This window comes from Oratosquilla oratoria, chromosome 23 (assembly GCF_046742065.1).
Source record: "Oratosquilla oratoria isolate Oo_2021 chromosome 23, ASM4674206v1, whole genome shotgun sequence".
Taxonomy (NCBI): domain Eukaryota; kingdom Metazoa; phylum Arthropoda; class Malacostraca; order Stomatopoda; family Squillidae; genus Oratosquilla; species Oratosquilla oratoria.
The window spans coordinates 38326302-38348474 of record NC_134799.1 but is presented as its reverse complement, the minus strand read 5'-3'; the positions used below and the strand labels follow the sequence as shown (position 1 = coordinate 38348474).

The 22173-nt window shown below is 38.0% G+C and overlaps 1 protein-coding gene across 2 annotated transcripts in view; it reads left to right on the top strand.

The window, feature by feature from the left end:
* LOC143038078 (uncharacterized) overlaps positions 1 to 22173 on the top strand; it is a 620937-nt gene that overhangs the window by 533843 nt on the left and 64921 nt on the right. For both annotated transcript variants that reach the window (XM_076207001.1, XM_076207000.1), the window contains exons 9-10: positions 4570 to 4719; positions 10516 to 10619. In XM_076207001.1, coding sequence (XP_076063116.1) covers positions 4570 to 4719; positions 10516 to 10619 — 254 coding nt within the window. The remainder of the gene's footprint in view (positions 1 to 4569; positions 4720 to 10515; positions 10620 to 22173) is intronic.

Below are 22173 nucleotides of genomic sequence, written 5' to 3'. Positions count from 1 at the left end.
TGAATCCATGTACCTTTCCTTCAAAAAATATTTCAATGGAATAGTTTACCTCTTACCATTATACTCCATTTCCACATAAGATGACTGCAAGGCAATTGATCAAAATCCTTCTTTAGATCTAGGTATATGCAATCCACCCAACACTCTCGAGTAAAAGCTTAATAGATTCAATACTCATGACTTTCCAGGTCTAAAGCCAAACAGAATAAATATTTATCTCTTTAACCCATCAATCTTTCATAACCCTTTCACATGATTTCATTATTGTGCTGGTCAGTGATACCGCCTTGAAATTCAGTAGTGCACCTTATGCCACCTATGTCAAATGGTATAATGTTAACCTTTTTCCAGTCCTGTGGCACTATTCTTTCTAATGAACACACTAAACCTATGAATTTTGTCCATTTCTACTTCACATCTAATAACCAAGGATCTTAACAAGCATCCAACAGTCAAATTAAATGATCACCTGTACTCTCTGGAAAAAAGCATTAAAATAGAAGGCTTCATATTTGATACACACTTAAAAGAAGTCAGTTTGAAGGCAAATAAGAAACAGAACATACACAGAGCATTGTCAGGTGTGGGATTTGGACAACAGAAAGAAACATCATTGTATATAAACAACTCATAAAACCTACACTTAAATATTCATCCCATAATGGTACCCAGCAATTAAGGAAACAAAGATATAACACTACAGAAATCCAATCCATTCGAATCGGCACAGGCAACAAATCAACACTGACAATAGTTAACATGTACATTCCCCCCCAATCATCCCCCACAGTTCCAAACACCTTCAGGCCTCAATTTAGTCAACTAGCCTCAATCCCCAACCTGATCATGGGTGGTGACTTCAACGCCAAGTCATCTGCCTGGCATGTCGACAACCCTGACACAGACAGAGGGCTTGATATACAGACTCAGTTTGACTCATTGACTATCATGAACAACACACATAATCATACACATATCCCACACCAAGGCCTATACACTCCCTCCTCTCCTGATATCACCTTCTGCTCCCCCTGCCTAACCCCAACAACATCATGGAGAGAGGTCGGAACCCTTGGTTCTGACCACCCTCCAATCATCACCACCAAAACAAGATGCACCCCAGTTGGCCACAGACACACATACACCAATTACAAGTGAGCTAACTGGGAAGCTTTTACTGAAGAGACAGAACAACATTTTGAAACACTTAACAGTACACCAATCACAAACATAAACAATGCTGTGCACACTTTTAATACAATCATACAAAACGCAGACAAGAGATACATCCCTAGAGGCAACAGAAAATCACACAACCCCAACTTCACACCAGAAATCCAAGGCCTCATCAGACAACGAGACACATTTAAACACAATACCCCCACACCTATCCCTCAAAACATAGCAGACCAAATACAAACACTAAACACTGTGATTACACGAACAAAAAACACAAAATTGGCAAAACTTTATCAATACACTTGATCACAAAACAAACACCAACAAATTGTACAAAACACTCAACAGCATTATACTATCCAACAGTAACACAACACGCTCTCATGCAGCAATAATCACAATAACAGACAATCTACCCTCAAACAGACAACAAGCAAACACACTCATAAATAATTTTGCACAGACAAGCCATCTCACTTCTCACCTTGACGACCGATGCACTATTCGACGTAAGACTTTCCCACAGACTCAGACTATACACCCTTCATAGACAGTCAGACAAAACACATAATACATAATCTCAAGCACTCATCTGCCTATGGCCCTGATAACATAAGTAACATCCACCTAAAACACATTGGACCACAAGGTATACATGCACTCACAAACATTGCAAACTACAGCTATTCACACAACACTATACCCGACATCTGGAAGCATGGTAAAATAATCACCATTCCAAAACCGAACAAAGACCCAACAATCCCAACATTGCACCGCCCAATCACACTTCTCTGCACCCCCTCTAAATTCATTGAATGCCTAATACTTAAACTTGTCACACCACATATTCCCCTTGCTGACTCACAACACGGTTTTAAGCCACTACACTCCACAAACACTCTTCTGATAAACCTCACACAAAGAATTTTAGATGGCATCAATTCAGATAGGCCCCACCACAGAACACTTCTTATAACATTAGACATTAGTAAAGCTTTTGATGCTATCCCCCGCCACAACCTAACAAATAAAATATATAACACAGACATGCACAATAACACCAAAAGATGGCTGGCCAATTATCTGGCAGGTAGGAATACTTACGTGCCATATAATGGCCAATCATCGCACATCAGAAACATTAAGAATGGAGTACCACAGGGCTCTGTTCTATCCCCCACACTATTTAATCTATACATGCATGACTTACCCACACCAGACACCTCAGAAATACAAATCTCTTCCTACGTAGACGATATAACAATCACATGCACACATCGTAACACAGACAAAGCTGCAGAAATAATCCAGCCATACCTTGATACACTTAACACATGGTTCATCACAAACAGACTCAAAATAGCTCCAACCAAATCTACAGCAACACTTCTCACCAACTGGACAAAAGAACACAAATACATACCTCATCTCTACATCAACAACACTCTAATACCACACACAAACACACCGAAAATTCTTGGTGTAACATACGATACATCCATGTCTTTCAAACAACACATCACAAACATAAAAAACAAATGCACACCTAGACTTAATGCACTTAAGTCAATCGCTGGAACAACATTTGGACAAAACAAAGAAACTAATACAACAATATGCAAACAATGCATATGCTCAGTGATGAATTATGCGAGTCCTGCATGGGCTCCTAATCTCATACAAAACAAAGCCCTAAAAACAATTACAGGCTGCACAAATACAACACCTACAGACCATTTACACCATGAAACAAAAGTCCTCAAAGTCAAGGACCATCTCGACATGAGAGGCACACAAACACTTGCCGCAGCCACCACAAACACATCACACCCGCTACACTACATAGCAGAACACCCACACACACCAAGAAACATTAAAACAACACCCAAAGACCTGTATCACACACAGATACTCTCTTCTCTTCCTCCACAACCACCAAATACCAGCCTCCAGAAACATATTCATAATCATATCACTCACTGCTCCATTAACACACTGAAAGACAACACACTGCTGCATGCCAGACCCCCTGATATCCACCCTTCTGAATCCTCTCTCCCACGAAAGGACAGAGTCCAGCTGGCCAGACTGCGGTGCGGCCACCACCCAGCACTTCTAAGCTACCAGAAGAGGCTGGATGACCGCATTGTGAACAGCTGCCCAGGATGTAACACTTCACCCCATACCATACAACACATAATGGAAGACTGCATTATACACAATCATGCACGCAAACAACACAACATACACTCTATAAAGGATTTGTGGGAAAACCCAGTTTCGGCTGTGGCATTCCTTGGGGAGACGGGACTGCTCGGACAGACAGTCTAGAGAACGACAACAACAACAAAGATGTAATACAAATATTATGAATTAAATTATTAAGAACAATAACTGATTGGACTAAAACAACATCAGTAGAATATCTATATATAAAAACCAAAATGCTTCCCATAGAATAGCCTATGAGAGTTATAGGCCCACACTTCTACATTAGAACCTTCAAACCCTCCCACCCCTCACACCATAAACATAACCTACTGAATGCAACATAAAAGTAAGCCCAGCAGTATTCTACTTATGTATCTACAATGCCTTGCAATACATCCATACAAAAACACATACACACTGATATCACAAAACAAGCACTCTGCAACAGATCACCAAATACTGAACTTCACCAAATTGCCACAGAAGCAAACCCAACAGAGAAATCACTCATAAGAGAAGAAAGAATTGCACTAGCATGTCTACATTCAAGTAACCTCCCCAGTAGTATTCTGTTTGGCATCTACAATAACCTTGCAATACAGTTATACAAAAATATATACTGTATATACTTAGGTCACAAAACAAGCACTTGCTGAATTCTGGACTTCTCCTATATCCTCCAAAACTAATCCAACAGAGAAATCATTCACAATAAAAGAAAGAATTGCACTGTCATATCAATGTTCAGGTCATCTCCCCACAATAAAACAATACTAACAAAGAATCGGTTTGACATTCTTCAGTTACCCAAGAAGCCATCGCCACACAACTAGGTAAATACAAATAGGTAAACACACAATAAACAGAACACCCCATACCACACTGCCCTTCACTCATCCCTTACATACCACAACATAAAATCTCTTCATTGCAGATCATCTGTTGATTGATACACAGTATAAATTTTCATTGGGCTGTTTACAATAAATTTTGTTATACTGCTGAGCAGCTGGAAGGAGTCGCAAGTGATAGAAACCTTGTTGCCATAAGATTTTGTTGTAACATTAGAATATGTATTCAACACTGCACTCCTTCAAATTTTGTTAAAAAGAACAGCATGATTTTATCAACTTATGGGGAAGGAAGGGTTAACGAGGCTCTATCTATTTATTACAGAGAAAGTATTCGAGAAGAAGGTACACACTCTTCCTCTGGTAACTGGAGCGCATCGTCCTCAAGCACCCGCACCTCGGCCGACTCAACTGATCAACGACGATCTGTGGCCTCCCCAACTTCCTCACTCGAGCACGACTCAATCATCTCCGAGTGAGTACCTGGGAGAAGAGGGTGGTGGGGAGAGATGGGATAGTGATGGGAAGGAGGAAGGAGGAATAAGGTCTCAGACTGGAGTCAAGGCAGAAAGTAGTAGTGGTGGGGTGGGGACAGCAGCAACATAATATTTTGTATGCATGCTTGAGATAGTTGCAATTTCAAATATTGATCCATTTCTCCTTTGCATTTTCATAGCATAATGTTCAAACAAATTTTGTCACGCCAAATACCAGGTGATTTTTTTTCTCAAGTAAAATATGGAAAGATCCAAGCTTTGAGACCCTGTTCAAAATAGGATCTGTTCTCTTAGGTGAATAACATTGCCTGTCATTTGCCATAACAAAAGTAGCATGTCATGGCACTGAAAATGTTAAATTTTGCTTAGTACTAAGGAACCTGAGACCCGATGGCATCCTTTACACAAAGGCTAGCGACAAATGGTTTTATTCATCTGGAGGTAGAGCTCCTATCTAAAGGATCAAGATCTTCACAAAGACCCCCATCATCACAAAGTTTTAATGCAGCCGACACCAGGTGATATTATTCAGCTTAAGGAATTTTGAATGAATGGGGGCTAACAGCAAAGTGGCCACACCATCATCAGTTGAGAGCATACACCAGTGGGTGCATCATTTTGCTCACACACAGATGCTATCTGTCACAGTTTTTTTCAAGGAAATCCCCTTAAACCACCCTACCCATTCCAAATTGCTTTCAACAGTGATGAGTTCTGTGGATATCTCGTCCCCTCCACTGAGGGTTGTCTTTTGTGGAGACATCCCTGTGAGTGGGATCAGCATCAGGGAAGTATGCCACATGCCATAAAACTGGGATTAATGTTCATGGTTTATATTGGTAGCAGGCTATAATTGAGTCTCAAGCTGGTTTGATACAAACTCATTTGAGCGATAGCCCCATGAGTCTTCAAAGGCACTGGGCACCAAGTATTTTGAGCCACCTCTTCAAGTTAATATTCAATGCCCATGTCTCACAGCTTTACAACAAGAGCACAACCAGTTAAAAAAAAAAAAAAAAAAAAAAAATCTTAGCCTTCCTGCATAGATATCAACACCTGGCTGAGTGAATCCATAATACCTTGGATCATGTCAATCCATCAGACTTCCTGACATGGCCCACCACTGTTTTGCATTACATTACTAAGGTATGATAAACTTTCCAAGACTTCAGTGTCCTTGCCACATGCATCGACAGACTGAACTTTATCATCTAGTAAGGCCCCAAATGCCTGGATATTGATCTGCATCCAGGAAACCTGGAATCTAAGTAATCTCAACTCTCTGTGCAATGACTCAAGGAGAATAACAAGGACTTCCAGTGACTGCAGGAAGTAGAGCATCATCAGCAAAGACAAGGTCACTGATATTGATATTATCAAGTGGATGCTCCACAATGACATTGGTTGACAACTCTGTCCAATACCCAGTCCATACAGGTGTTGAAAAGTATTAAGGTGAAGACATACCCCTGACTCACTCTTGAATTATCAGGAAAGAAGCTGGAAATTCCTCCTCCACAATTCATCTCAATGTCTGTCTCTGGATACAGGGCAAACATCAAGTCAGCAATACTTGTCAGAATCCCACAGATCTGCAAATGACCCCAGACCAAGTTATGATGTACTGAATCAAATGCATTCTTGAGATCAACATAAGTTATTGAAGTTCACATTGGAGCTGAACATGAAGTGCTAGTATTTGATCAGTTGTTGATTTACTGTGTGTGCACTCAAACTGCTTAAACCTCTGAAACTTTAGCAGATGGAAGCAAACCCATACCAGGAACAGATGGGTGAGCATCTATCCTGGTACACTCAATTTTGTAATACCATGATGATTGTTGCACTCTTGCTTTTCCCCTTTGAGATGAATAAAGATGAAAGAGAGGAAGAGAAAACAAAAAGAATCAAAGCTAGGGAAAAAAACGAGAACAGAACAGAGTCAGACAAAGAGAAATTCTATTGGAGAGTAGTGGATATGAAAGTGAGGAAATGGTTCATAGGAGAGAAAAACAGAAGGGAAACAGAAAACAGGATGGAGGTAACAGAAAATTAAGTGTCCTTCACAGATATAGATGAATTAATAACAGGTTTGAATGAACTGAATGATTACCTGATGGAAAAGGAACTTGACATAATGGGAATTGTGGAGACAAAATTACCACCCATTACCACCCAACAGTGTAGGACATGGTGCCTATAATTATTGGATTAGAAACAGAGAATAAAACAAGGTGGTGGAGTCATGTTCCTGACTAAGAAGGATATAAATGTGAGGAATGTTACATATGGAATGAATAGAGTGGAAATGATCATGATGGAAATGGAGGACAGGGACAAGAAGAGCAGGAAGTTTGTGGTAAATTATGTGCCTCCTAAAATGGCTTCGTGGGAAGAGAAAGAACACAAGAATATGTTAGAAGACGCAAGGATAACACTAAATAAGATAATGGAAGATGGAGGAAGAATAATTATAATGGGTGACTTTAATTGTAAAGAAATCTGCTGGGAAGAAATGACAGTGAAGGGTGGAGATGATCTATGGAGAAATGTACTACTTGATATGATTATAGAACATACAATGACACAATGAATACAAGAGAATACTAGGTATAGAAATGAGGAAGAATCATTGAGACTAGACCTAACAATCACATCAGAATCTGAAATAGTGGACAAGATTGAATATAAGACACCACTAAGTAAAAGTGACCACATATTAGTAGGACTGGAACTAAATAAAAAAAATAAAATAAAAAAGTACATGAGAAAAAATGAACAATATAGAAAGGGAAGATTGATGTATGGATTTTTTTTTTTTTTTTTATAAAACAAGCCCACCGGCTGCGCCGGCCCAGCTACGCCGGGGGCCTTGGCCTGCGGCGCTGCGCCTTATGCGCGGGCGCTGCGCGCCCTGGGCTACGCCCCTTTTTTGGAAAATAAAGAGTTCTTCTTCGAGTTCTTCTTCGAGTTCTTCTTCGAGTTCTTCGAGTTCTTCTTCGAGTTCTTCGAGTTCTTTTTCGAGTTCTTCGAGTTCTTCGAGTTCTTCGAGTTCTTCTTCGAGTTCTTCTTCGAGTTCTTCTTCGAGTTCTTCGAGTTCTTCTTCTTCGAGTTCTCCTTCTTCTTCGAGTTCTTCTTCTTCGAGTTCTTCTTCGAGTTCTTCTCTTTCGAGTTCTTCGAGTTCTTCTTTTTCGAGTTCTTCGAGTTCTTCTTTTTCGAGTTCTTCGAGTTCTTCTTTTTCGAGTTCTTCGAGTTCTTCTTTTTCGAGTTCTTCGAGTTCTTCGAGTTCTTCTTCGAGTTCTTCTTTTTCGAGTTCTTCGAGTTCTTCTTTTTCGAGTTCTTCGAGTTCTTCTTCCTCTTCTTCGAGTTCTTCTTCTTCTTCTTCTTCTTCTTCTTCTTCTTCTTCTTCTTCTTCTTCTTCTTCTTCTTCTTCTTCTTCTTCTTCTTCTTCGAGTTCTTCCTCTTCTTCTTCGATTTCTTCGGGTCTTCTTCTTCTTCGAGTTCTTCTTCACCGTAGTTGGCGGTGTAACCGATTTACCACCAAACGCGAAGGTGTGACCGAATTACCACCGGACGGCGTAAGCAACCATTAATTTTTTTTTATATTAGATAAGAAAAAAGCAGTGTACTAAATCCAAGGCAGTTTAGATTTAAACAAGGAAGATCATGTGTCACAAACTTGATGTGTTTCTATTCAAGGCTTATAGATATAATACAGAAAAGAGATGGATGGGCTGATTGTGCCTTTCTAGACCTGAAAAAAGCTTTCAATAATGTGCGACATAAGAAATTGCTAAAGAAATTAGAAATTGCAGGAGGAATACAGGGCAAACTACTTAAGTGGATGGAAGACTTCTTGCATGAAAGGAAAATAAGAGTGGTGATAAGGGACAAACACTCTAATTGGGATGAAGTGATTAGTGGAGTTCCACAAGGAACAGTACTGGCCCAATAATGTTTGCTATATATATTAATGATATAGATGAAGGAATTGAAATTTATATGAGCTTCTTTGCAGACAATGCAAATATGCTGAAAAAAAGTGAACACTGAAGAAGATTGTGAATCGCTGCAAAGTGATCTCAATAAAGTATGGGAATGGAATAGGAAGTGGGAGATGGAATTCAACATTAAGAAGTGTAATATAATGGAATTTGAAAGAAGCAAAATGAATAGTGGGATCATATACATTGGTAGAGGAAGAAATTAAAAAAGTGGAAAAAGAGAAGGACCTGAGAATCATTATTATGAAGCATATAAACAAAAATTTTTGAGAAACTTATAATTTAATAAGATAAATCAAAGTGGCATTTACATACCTGGATGAAGAAAGGGTGAAGAAAATACTAGTCACTTTGATAAGACCAAAATTGGAGTATGCAGCAACGATGTGGTCACCAAGTGCAAAAAAATGTATAACAAAACTTGAAAGAATACAAAGAGCAATAATATTGGCACCAACGCTCTCAGAACTATCATATGAGGAGAGGCTGGCAAAACTTGAGAAACAAACATTAGAGCAAAGAAGAGAGAAAGGAGACTAGATAATTATTTATAGAATCATGAAAGGCATGGAGATTATTGATAGAGAGGATCTAATAAAATGGGATCATAGAGATACAAGAGGACATAGAAAGAAAATCAAGAAAGACAATTATAGAAGACCTGAAAAAGAACAGCTTTCCCCACAGGATAATAGATGTTTGGAACAGGTTACATGAGAATGAGGTGTGTGGAAAAACAATACATGAATTTAAAAATGGCCTAGATAAAACGAGATATGAAGACAGGACACCACGAGCATAGCTCCCCTTCCTGTAAAATACAACTAGGTAGATATAACTAGGTAAATACAAAGATCAACTATGAAGATGACCCCACAGTTTTAGAACTGTCATAAGAAGAGAGACTGTCAAAACTAGAGTTACCAACCCTGGAACAAAGAAGAGAAAGAAGAGACTTGTTGACCATCTATAGAATCATGAGAGTTACAAAAGTCCTGGATAGAGAAGACTTACTAAATTGGGATATGAGAAATACTAGAGGACATGGAAAGAATCTCAAAAATGACAGTTATAGAAGAGACCTGAAAAAGAACAGCTTTTCCCACAGAGTGGTGAATATATGGATCAAACTGGACGAAATGATAGTGTGTGCAAAAATCATACACGAATTTAAGAATAATTTAGGTACTGTGTGATACAGAGACAGGACACCACAAGCATAGCTTCCCTTTCCATAAGATACAACTAGGTAAATACAACTAGGTAAATACACAAACAGTCTTTGTGAATTCTATTTCCTTGCTATAAATGTTGAAGATATCCCTGTCAATACCTGATCCCCTATTCTGAACTTCCTCCTCCTCCTTTTCTTTCTTCTTTTCCCCATATCCTCCTCCTTATTCTTTTCCATCCTCTTCCCGTCCCCCTACTCTCCTTCTGTTCCTCTTCCTGCTCCTCCATCTCTCTTTCTCCTCCCGTGCCCTGTCTTAACATTTCCTCCTCTTTTTGTGGCTTCTACCACCAGGCAATTTTATTCAACCAAGAGGGATCCCTCACGGCATTTGTAATCTGCCTTTTTGGGTTGAGTGGCTTCTTTCAGAATCAGCAATCCAACAACCTGATTAATTGAGGCAGATCTTCAACACTTTCTATCTGAGCGACTTCTCTAAATCTTAATAAAATTACCCAGAGTCAGCCAGAACAAAGTCATTCAACTAATCACCTGACTAGAAATGGTTAATGTGCCCTTAATGCCTCCCTCTTTTACAGGTCCCTTAATGCTCAGTCATCCTCCCCCGGCAGCAGCAATGTCCGCACCAACTCGAGGACCACCACGGACGATCTGCCCTCTTCTTCTTCGCACGCATCAGACGGTATGTAGTCCACTCTTGTCATGGCATGCAGCCTGTCCTTTTTATATACCTCTACATCATGGACACTACATCAGTCTAGGCTGTAGTAGAAGCATTTTCTGGCATCTGTTATTTCATGATTTAAATTGGAAGAGCTGGAGACCTTTCATTTTCTAATGAGACTGGATACGATATGATGATTCATTAAATGTAAGAATGATGATAATGATAATATTAATAATAATAAAATAATAATAATGATGATAATGATAATAATAATGTAAGAATGATGATTATGATAATAATAATGTAAGAATGATGATAATGATAATATTAATAATAATAAAATAATAATAATGATGATAATAATAATGATAATGATAATAATAATAATACATACATATACCAAGGCTTTTCCCCCTTACAAGGGAGGTAGCCAAAAAGAAAAAGGCATAAAAAACATTCCCACCCATTCCATCCCTAAATACACTCCACTCGCCTCCACCCTCCCTCTTATCTTGGCACCTTGTCAACTGCCCTGGGTCAGAGGCAGTGTCGCAAGCCACAGCACATCCACAGTAAGACCGCTTCATTAAATCGGTGACCTCTCCTTTCTGTCCCTCCATGCAGAAAAGGAGAAGACGGGGAGAAATCCCTTCAGACTGTGTCAAATTTTTCTCACACATACTACCTCATCCCCATCCCCCCACCCATTCCACCTCATGCATCACAACATCAAGCATATACAGCCATTCTCCATTCACCCCTGTCTTCTGGCCTCTCCCATCCTTCCTCAACAGACATTCCCCTCTTCCCCAAGCCCCCTTCACCCCATCCATCCATCTCATCCTAGGATGCCCCCTCATGTTCACTCCCTCCACATATGCCTTCCATACCTCTTTTACTAGTCTTTCTTCACTCATTCTTTCCATGTGTCCAAACCATCCCAATATTCTTTCATCAACCCTATCTCCCAACTCCCTTACCATCCCTGTTCTCCTCCTCACCTCCTCATTTCTCACTCTATCCAGCCTAGTAACCCCCATCATATTTCTCAGACACCTCATCTCAAACACATTCAAACTCCTTCTCTCTTCCTCTCTTATGTTCCATGTTTCTGCCCCATACAGTGCTGTTGGCAGAATCACTCCTTCATACAGTGTCATCTTAGCCTCCATTCCCAAATGTCTATTTCTCATTGCACTTAATCCACCAAGGCATTTACTCGCTTCTCTCAGTCTACATTCTACCTCCACCTCCATTCCACCCTTTCCTGCCACATTTGCACCCAAGTATCTAAAACTATCCACTTCCTCCATTAAAGGAGAGAGACTGGAGGAGGTGGATAGCTTTAGATGCTTGGGTGCGAATGTAGTAGGAAAGGGAGGAATGGAGGTGGAGGTAGAATGTAGATTGAAAGAAGCAAGTAAATACCTTGGAGGAATAAAAAGTGTAATGAGAAATAGACATTTGGAAATGGATGCTAAGAGGAAATTGTATGAAGGAGTGCTTGTGCTGACAGTACTTTATGTGGCAGAAGCCTGGAACATAAGAGAGGAAGAAAGGAGGAGTTTGAATATGTTTGAGATGAGATGCCTGAGAAATATGGTAGGGGTTACTAGGCTGGATAGAGTGAGAAATGAGGAGGTGGGTTGATGAAAGAGTGTTAGGATGGTTTGGACACATGGAAAGAATGAGTGAAGAAAGATTAGTACTGTAAAAGAGGTGTGGAAGGCAGAGGTAGAGGGAGTGAACATAAGGGTGCAACCAAGGATGAGATGGATGGATGGGGTAAAAGGGGTATTGGGAAAGAGGGGAATGTCTGTTGAGGAAGGATGGGAGAAGACAGAAGATAGGGGATTGGTTGGGGGATGGGGGTGAGGGAGTGTGTGTGAGAAATATATTGATGCATCCCAAAGGGATTTCTCCCATTCTTCTCTTTTTCTGCATTAGGGGACAGAGAGGGGGGTCATTAATTTAATGAAGTGGCTTTGCTGGGGATGTACTGTGTCTTGTAACACTGTTTCTGTCCCAGGGCAGTGGGCAAGATGCAGGGTGACCTGTCATCCAGGAGGTACCAAGATAAGAGGGAGGGAAGAGGGTGGAGGGGGAATGGAGTATGTGGGGATGGAATGGGTGGGAGTGGATTTTATGCCTTTGTTTTTTTGGCTACCTCCCTTGTTAGGGGGAAAAAGCCTGTGGTATATGTATGTATGTATGTATCATCATCATCATCATCATCATCATCATCATCATCATCATCATCATCATCATCATCATCATCATCATCATCATCTGGGAGGAGCCAAAATGAGGGCGAGACAAATGAGAGTGGTGGTTAGAAATAAAAACTTGACCTGGGAAGAAATGATAAGTGGAGTCTCACAGGGTTCAGTATTGGCTCTTATAATGTTTGCTCTATATACATAAATGACATGGATGAAGGTGTAGAATGTTACATGAACATCTTTGCAGATGATGCAAAACTACTAAAGAAAGTAAGTATGGAAAAAGACTGTGAATTTCTACAGAGAGACCTGGATAAAGTCTGGGAATGGAGTCAAAAGTGGGAAGTGAACTTCAACATTAAGAAATGTAGTATGATGGAATTTGGAAAAAGTAAAAAAAAAAAAAGAATATTAGGACACTACAGAAAGTTAGTTCCAAAAAGGATCTAGGAGTAATTATCACCAAAGACATGTCCCCAGACAAACATATAAAATAGATAGTTGGAGAAACCTACAATTTAGTAAGATCAATAAAGGTGGCTTTTAATTACTTGGATAAAGTAATGGTGAAAAAATACTAGTCACACTAATAAAACCAAGATTGGAGTATGCTGTGACATTATGGACACCCAGTATAAAAAATAATAGAAGGAAAATAGAAAGAATCCAAAGAGCAATGACAAAGATGGCCCAACACTTTAAAAATTGACATACAAACAAAGATTGTCTAAACTGGAACTATCAACCCTGGAACAAAGAAGAGAAAGAGCCAATTTATTGGCAATTTACAGAATCATGAAAGGCATGGAAGTCCTTGATAGGATAAGTGGGATAAAAAAAAAAAAAACAAGGGGATATGTGCAAACAAATGCAGGTAAATGAAAAGACAAATTGGGTCAGAGATGCAGTGGATAGGAAAAAATGTATTGTGGTATATGGACTAAAAGAAAAACATGGTCTGGCAAGGTACATGAGAGAAAAAGAAGAAAAAGAAACAGCAATAGCAATCCTAAAAGAAATTCAGGATGGAGACCAGGATGTAGAGAAAGACATCGACGATGTGTATAGAATTGGTCATTATTCTAAGGAAAGAAATCGACCCCTAAAGATAAAACTAAGATCACAAATGGTAGTAGAAGACATATTTGAAAAAGTAGGTAAGTTAGCAAGGAGTGAACATTACAATAAGATATGGATAAAAAGAGAAATGAGTATTGAGGAATTAGAAAAAGAGAAGACACCAAGAGATGAAGCTAAGGAAAAAAAAAATGTGAAGAGAATGTAGGCTGAAAGGAAGGAATTCCATTGGAGAGTAATCGACATGAGACTGAGAAAATGGTACATCAGAATGGGTGAACCAAAAACAGAAAAAAAGATGGAGAAAGAAAAAAAAATTAAAAGTGGCCTATACTAACATCGATGGATTAATTTCAGGACTGAATGAACTTAATGATTACCTGTTAGAAGAAAAACCAGACATAATATGGGAATTGTGGAGACTAGATTAAGGGGTTCAGTACTATCCATCATTGTTGGACAAGGGCTATACAATTACTGGATTAAAAACACAGAGACGAGAAACAGGGAGGAGGAATCATGTTCTTGGCCAAGAAAAACTTGAATGTGACAAAAATTGCGGAGGGCAAAGGTAATGTAGAAATGATCATGATAAAAGTCAAAGACAAGGACATGAAAAGTAGAAAGTTTGTGGTGACTTACGTGTCCCCAAAAATGAGCGCTGGGAAAGAGAATGAGCATATCAAAATGCTAGAAGATACAAGGCATTCATTAAATGAGATACTAATGGGAGGAGATAACCTGGTAATTATGGGGAATTTTAACTGCAGAGAAATTTGTTTGGAGGATATGACAGTGAAAGGTGGAGAAGAGTTGTGGGGGTAATGTGTTACTGGACATGACCATGGAATATATAGTGACACAGCGGGTCAGTGAAAACATCAGATACAGAAACAATGAGGAGCCGTCGAGACTAGATTTAATATTTACAACAGTACCTGAAATTGTGGATAAAATTCAAAACAAGACACCAATTGGAAAGAGTGACCATATACTTACTGAGACTGAACTAAAGGAAGAAATATACATGGAGAGAAATAAAAAGCACAGGAAAGGAAGATTGATGTACAACAAAACAGACTTTGGAAAACTAAAGAAATTCCTTCAGAATGCCAATTGGGAAAAATTTTACATGGAAGAGACAAAAATGGAAGAGAAATGAGATATATTGATGGATAATTACAATGAAGGAGTGAATGCATGTACCAAGACAGAAACCGGAGAGAGTGTACATTAAATGCTGGTTCAACAGAAGATGCAGTGAGGCAAAAGATAGAAGAAACAGAGCTAGGAAAAGATGAAGAAAAGATAAAAAACCTGGAAAATGGCAAACATTAATAAACTATAGAAATGAGTTTGTAAAAGTGCGAAGAGATGAAAAAAGGAACTATGAAAAAGACATTATAGAAAAATGCAAAGAGGAACCCAAACTATTCTATAGATATGTGAATGGTAAACTTAAAAATGAACAGGAAATGGTGAAACTATGCCAAAGAAATATAGAATACACAGAAGATCTAGAAATGGCCAAAGTCTGTTTTCACTAGAGAGAAGGCACCATATTGGGATGAAAGAAATGAAGTATGATCTCCCAACATGAACAAGATAATAATAACACAAAAAAAAAAGTACATAGTGATATATATTATATAGGAAAAACACAATTTAGTTAGGTACTTAAGGGAAAAAGAGACAAAATAGCAAAAGAAATTTTGAAAGAAGTAGAAGATGAGGGGCAAAAAATAGAAAAGGAAATAGAAGTGCATAAAATGGGACAATACTCCAAAGAAAAGAATCGACCTCTAAAAGTTAAACTAAGGTCACAAATAATAGCAGAAGGAGTATTAACAAAAATAGGAAAGTTGGCAAAAAGTGAAATCTACAAAAGTATATGGATAAGCAGATACAAGCAAATGACCAATAAGGAAAAAGATAGAGACAAGACACTAAGAAATGAAGCTAATAAAAAAATAAAGAAAAACAAAAACGAGAAAAGAATGGGGAATTTTTTTTGTGTGTGTGTATTTTACCTAGTTTACCTAGTTGTATTTTACGGAAAGGGGAGCTATGCTCGTGGTGTCCCATCTTCATATCTCATTTTATCTAAACTGTTTTTAAATTCATGTATTGTTTTTGCACACACCACTTTCTCATCTAACTTGTTCCAAATGTCTATTACTCTGTGAGGAAAGCTGTTCTTTTTCAGATCTCTTCTATAACTGTCTTTCTTGATTTTCTTTTTGTGTCCTCTTGTATTTCTATCATCCCATTTTATTAGATCCTCTGCCTTCCGATAGGGGGAGTTTGTGACGTGAAACCATATCATATCATCTATCAATATTTTCTATGCCTTTCATGATTCTTTAAATAGTTATCAAATCTCCTCTCTCTCTTCTTTGCTCTAATGTCTGTAGCTCAAGTTTTGCTAGTCTCTCTTCATATGATAGTTTTGAGAGTGTTGGTGCCAATTTTGTAATTGCTCTTTGTATTCTTTCAAGTTTTATTATACAATTTTTTGTACTTGGTGACCACATCATTGCTGCATATTCCAATCTTGGTCTTATCAAAGTGATTAGTATATTCTTCACCATTTCTTCATCCAGGTATGTAAATGCCACTTTGATTGTTCTTATTAAATTATAAGTTTCTCCAAAAATCTTGTTTATATGTTTCTCAGGTGACATATTATTCATGATAATGACTCCCAGGTCCTTCTCATTTTCTACTTTTTTTATTCCTTCTCCCAATTTATATGATCCTACTATTCTGTTTTTGCTTTTTCCAAATTCCATTATATTACACTTCTTAGTATTGAACTCCATCTTTCACTTCCTACTCCATTCCCATACTTTATTGAGATCACTCTGTAGTGACTCACAATCTTTTTTTTTTTTAACAGTTTTGCATCATCTGCAAAGAAGCTCATACAACTTTCAATTTCTTCATCCATATCTTTGATATATATAGCAAACATTATTGGGACCAGAACTGTTCCTTGTGGAACACCACTTATTACTTCATCCCAATTTGAGTGTTTGTCTCTTATCACTACTCTCATCTTTCTTTCTTGCAAAAAGTCTTCCATCCATTTAAGCAGTTTGCCCTGTATTCCTCCTTCAGTTTCTAATTTCTTAAGCAACTTCTTATGTGGTACTTTGTCAAAAGCATTTTTTAGGTCTAGAAATGCACCATCAGCCCATCCATCTCTTTCTTGTATTATATCTATTATCCTTGAATAGAAGCATATTAAATTGGTGATGCATGGTTGTCCTTGTCTGAATCCAAATTGCCTTGGATTTAGCACATTGATTTTTCTAAATACTTTACCCATCTACTTTTGATAATTCTTTCACAAATTTTTGCTATTGTACTTGTTAGAGAGACTTGTCTATAGTTTGTAGGGTCTTCTTTATTTCCTCCTTTATATATAGGTACTATATTTGCTTTTTTCCAATCTTCTGGAACTTTTCCTTCTTTCAATAAACTGTTTATTATGCTATGTATTTTGTCTGCCAGTTCATTTCTGCATTCTTTCAAAATCCAGTTTGCTATTTCATCTGGTCCATGCGATTTTCTGACATCAAGATTACTCAAGTGTTTCATTATTTCATTCTTTGTTGCTTCTATTTCTTTCATAGGGGGGACTTTCTCTTCCCATTCGATCTCTTCAGGTTGTATGTTCTCCCTTGTAAACACCGATTTAAAAGGCTTGTTCATAATTTCTGCCATTTCTATTTACTCTGTATATGCAACTCCTCCTTGTCATAATTTCTCTAAATCTTGTTTGTTTTTCAGTTTGTTGTTTACAAATCTGTAAAATTGTTTTGGTTGATCTTTACATTTTTCTATGACATCTTTTTCATATTTTCTCTTCTCCTCTGTGCACACTTGTACATATTCATTTCTATAACTAGTATATATTTTCCATTTTTCAGGTCTTTTGTCTTTCTTCCATTTTGTCCAAGCTTTATCTTTTTTGTTTTTTAACTTCCTACAACTTTTGTTGTACCAACACTTTACATATTCTTTTTCTTGTTTTTGTCTTGGGACATACTTTTCCACTCCTTTTTTTTTTTTTTTTTTTTTTTTTTTTATAACTTTTTGTCAAAATATTCCATTTCTCTTCCACTGTTTTTTCCTCTTTGTATATTCTTTCCCAGTTTTCTTTTTGAAAGAATTCTCTTATTTTATCAAAATTTGTTTTTTCATACATCAATCTTCCTTTTCTATATTGTTCATTTCTTTTCATGTATTTCTCCTCATTTAGTTCCAGTTCAATCAATATGTGGTCACTTTTACTTATTGGTGTCTTATATTCAATCTTTTCCACTATTTCAGGTTCTGATGTGATTATTAGGTCTAGTCTCAATGGTTCTTCTTCATTTCTATACCTAGTGTTCTCTTGAATCCATTGTGTCATTGTATGGTCAATAATCATCTCAAGTAGAACATTTCCCCATGAGTCATCTCCACCCTTTACTGTCATCTCTTCCCAGCAGACTTCTTTGCAATTAAAGTCGCCCATCATAACTATTCTTCCTCCATCTTCCATTATCTTATTTAATGTTATCCTTGTGTCTTCTAACATACTTTTATGTTCTCTCTCTTCCCACGAGGCTGTTTTTGGAGGCACATAATTTATTACAAACTTTCTGCTCTTCTTATCTTTGTCTTCCACTTCGATCATAATCATCTCTATTCTTTCCATATGTGACATTCCTCATGTTTATATCCTTCTTAGTCAGGAACATAACTCCACCCCCTTGTTTTGTCTCTCTGTTTCTAATCCAGTAATTATATGCATCATGTCCTACACTGTTGGGTGGGAGTAGACCTTTTAATTTTGTCTCTACAATTCCCATTATGTTTGGTTCTTTTTCCTTCAGATAATCATTCAGCTCATTCAGTCCTGTTATTAATCCATCTATATTTGTGGCAGGAAAGGTGGAGTGAAGGTGGAGGTAGAATGTAGATTGAGAGAAGCGAGTAAATGCCTTGGTGTATTGAAGAGTGTAATGTGGAATAGACATTTGGGAATGGATGCTAAGAGGAGACTGTATGAAGGAGTGATTGTGCCAACAGCACTGTATGGGGCAGAAACATGGAACATAAGAGAGGAAGAGAGAAGTAGTTTGAATGTGTTTGAAATGAGGTGTCTGAGAAGTATGATAGGGGTTACTAGGCTAGATAGAGTGAGAAATGGGGAGGTGAGGAAAAGAACGGGGGTGGAAAGGGAGTTGGGAGATAGGGTTGATGAAAGAGTATTAGGATGGTTTGGACACATGGAAAGAATGAGTGAAGAAAGACTAGTAAAAGAGGTATGGAAGGCATATGTGGAGGGAGTGAACATGAGGGGACGTCCTAGGATGAGGTGGATGGATGGGGTGAAGGGGGCTTTGGGGAAGAGGGGAATGTCTGTTGAGGAAGGACGGGAGAGGACGGAAGACAGGGGTGAATGGAGAATTGTTGTATATGGATGATGTGATGCATGAGATGGAATGGGGGTGGGGTGGGGGGTGAGGTAGTATGTGTGAGCAAAATTTGACGCAGCCCGAAGGGATTTCTCCCCGTCTTCTCCTTTCATGCATTGGGGGGGACGGAGAGAGGGGGTCGCCGATTTAATGAAGCGGCCTTGCTGTGGATGTGCTGTGTCTTGCGACACTGCTTCTGACCCAGGGCAGTGGACAAGGTGCAGGGATGACCCGTCATCCAGGAGGTGCTAAGATAAGAGGGAGGGTGGAGGGGTGTGGAGTGTATTCAGGGGTGGAATGGGTGGGAATGATTTTATGCCTTTTCCTTTTTGGCTACCTCCCTTGTAAGGGGGAAAAAGCCTTGGTATATGTATGTATGTATGTCTATTTGTGTAAGACACTCTTAATTTTCTGCTACTTCCATTGTATTCTCTGTTTCCCTTTTGTTTTTCTCTGTTATGACCCATTTCCTCACTTTCATATTCACTACTCTCCCATAGAATTCCTCTTTTTCTGACTGATCTCATCTCGTTTTTTTTCTTTAGCTTCTTGTCTTTTTGTCTTCTCATCCTCTCTTCTTTATTAATTTCTCTTTTTATTCATACCTTTTTATATTGTTCACTGTCTGCTAGTTTCCCTGTTTTTGCTAAGATATTCTCTGCTGTCGTTTGTGACCTGAATTTAACCTTAATTGGTCTGGTCTTATCTGTACTATATTTTCTGAGCCAATACATTTCTTCAATTTGTTTCCCGATTTCAGGTTCATCTTCTTGAATTAATTCTAATAAAATGTTTACTTTTTCTTTTTCCTCTTTGATTCTTGTGGTCCTATTTAGATTATACTTCTCTTCCATTCCTAAAATAATTATACATTTCTTTTTATCTGCTAAGTCCCTTACTATATTCTCCTTCTGTCTCATCACTTTAATAACTGTGTCTTCAGTTTGTTCTTTCATTTGCTGTTTTACTATATCATTAATTGCAATTTTGTTGTTCTCTTGGATTTTTTCCCCAACCCTGTGCTTCTTTTGCTATGGACTCTTTATTCTCTTTATTCTTCTTCTTTAATTCCTCATTCTCATCTTTTACTTCTTTTAACTGTCTTTTTAATACTTCTATTTCTTTAGTTAGTTTTTTGTTCACCTTCTCTAATTCTTCCAATTTTTCAACTCTCTGCGTGATCTGCGTGAGTTCACCGAATCTATCCTCCCAATGTTTGAGAATTTTCTCAGTTTTTTTCTTCTAGGTTTGCTAATCAGGTAGGGTTGGCTTCCCCCCCCCCTCATTAAATCCTTGGAAATTGTTATCTTCACCTTCCATTGTGCTGCTCTTATCTATATTTCTAATCTTTACATTTTTGTTAATCCCTTCTTCGTCACTAAATTCATCCGGCCCGCGTTTGTTTACATGGCGTCTGCCTGCCTGGACCAAGTCCTCCCCTTCCTCATTTCCTTCCATTTCCCTCAGTAATCCCTCCCCTTCTCCTTTTTCATCACCTTCCCACTACACCACGAGCTTTCCCCTTCCCTATAAATACAAAAAGGTACTCCCTCGTAGTTGAAATCCACGAAAATTGCGTTTTTTCCGGAGTTCCAATCTTCGCCGTCAATCCGACGATTGTATTTACCTAGTTGTATTTTACGGAAAGGGGAGCTATGCTTGCGGTGTCCCGTCTTCATATCTCATTTTATCTAAACTGTTTTTAAATTTATGTATTGTTTTTGCACACACCACTTTCTCTTCTAATTTGTTCCAACTGTCTATTACTCTGTGAGGAAAGCTGTTCTTTTTCAGATCTCTTCTATAGCTGTCTTTCTTGATTTTCTTTCTGTGCCCTCTTGTATTTCTATCATCCCATTTTATCAGATTCTCTCTATCAATAATTTCTATGCCTTTCATGATTCTGTAAATAGCTATCAAATCTCCTCTCTCTCTCTTCTTTGCTCTAGTGTCTGTAGTTCAAGTTTTGCTAGTCTCTCTTCATATGATAGTTTTGAGAGTGTTGGTGCCAATTTTGTAATTGCTCTTTGTATTCTTTCAAGTTTTTTTATACATTTTTTTGTACTTGGTGACCACATCGTTGCTGCATATTCCAATCTTGGTCTTATCAAAGTGATTAGAATTTTCTTCACCATTTCTTCATCCAGGTATGTAAATGCCACTTTGATTGTTCTTATTAAATTATAAGTTTCTCCAAAAATCTTGTTTATATGTTTCTCAGGTGACATATTATTCATAACAATGACTCCTAGGTCCTTCTCATTTTCTACTTTTTTTATTCCTTCTCCCAATTTATATGATCCTGTTATTCTGTTTTTGCTTTTTCCAAATTCCATTATACTACACTTTTTAGTGTTGAACTCCATCTCCCACTTCCTACTCCATTCCCATACTTTATTTAGATCACTCTGTAGTGATTCACAATCTTCTTCCGTGTTCACTTTTTTTTAATAGTTTTGCATCATCTGCAAAGAAGCTCATATAACTTTTAATTTCTTTATCCATATCTTTAATATATATAGCAAACATTATTGGGACCAGAACTGTTCCTTGTGGAACACCGCTTATTACTTCATCCCATTTTGAGTGTTTGTCTCTTATCACTACTCTCATTTTTCTTTCTTGCAAAAAGTCTTCCATCCATTTAAGCAGTTTGCCCTGTATTCCTCCTTCAGTTTCTAATTTCTTAAGCAACTTCTTATGTGGTACTTTGTCAAAAGCATTTTTTAGGTCTAGAAATGCACAATCAGCCCATCCATCTCTTTCTTGTATTATATCTATTAGCCTTGAATAGAAACA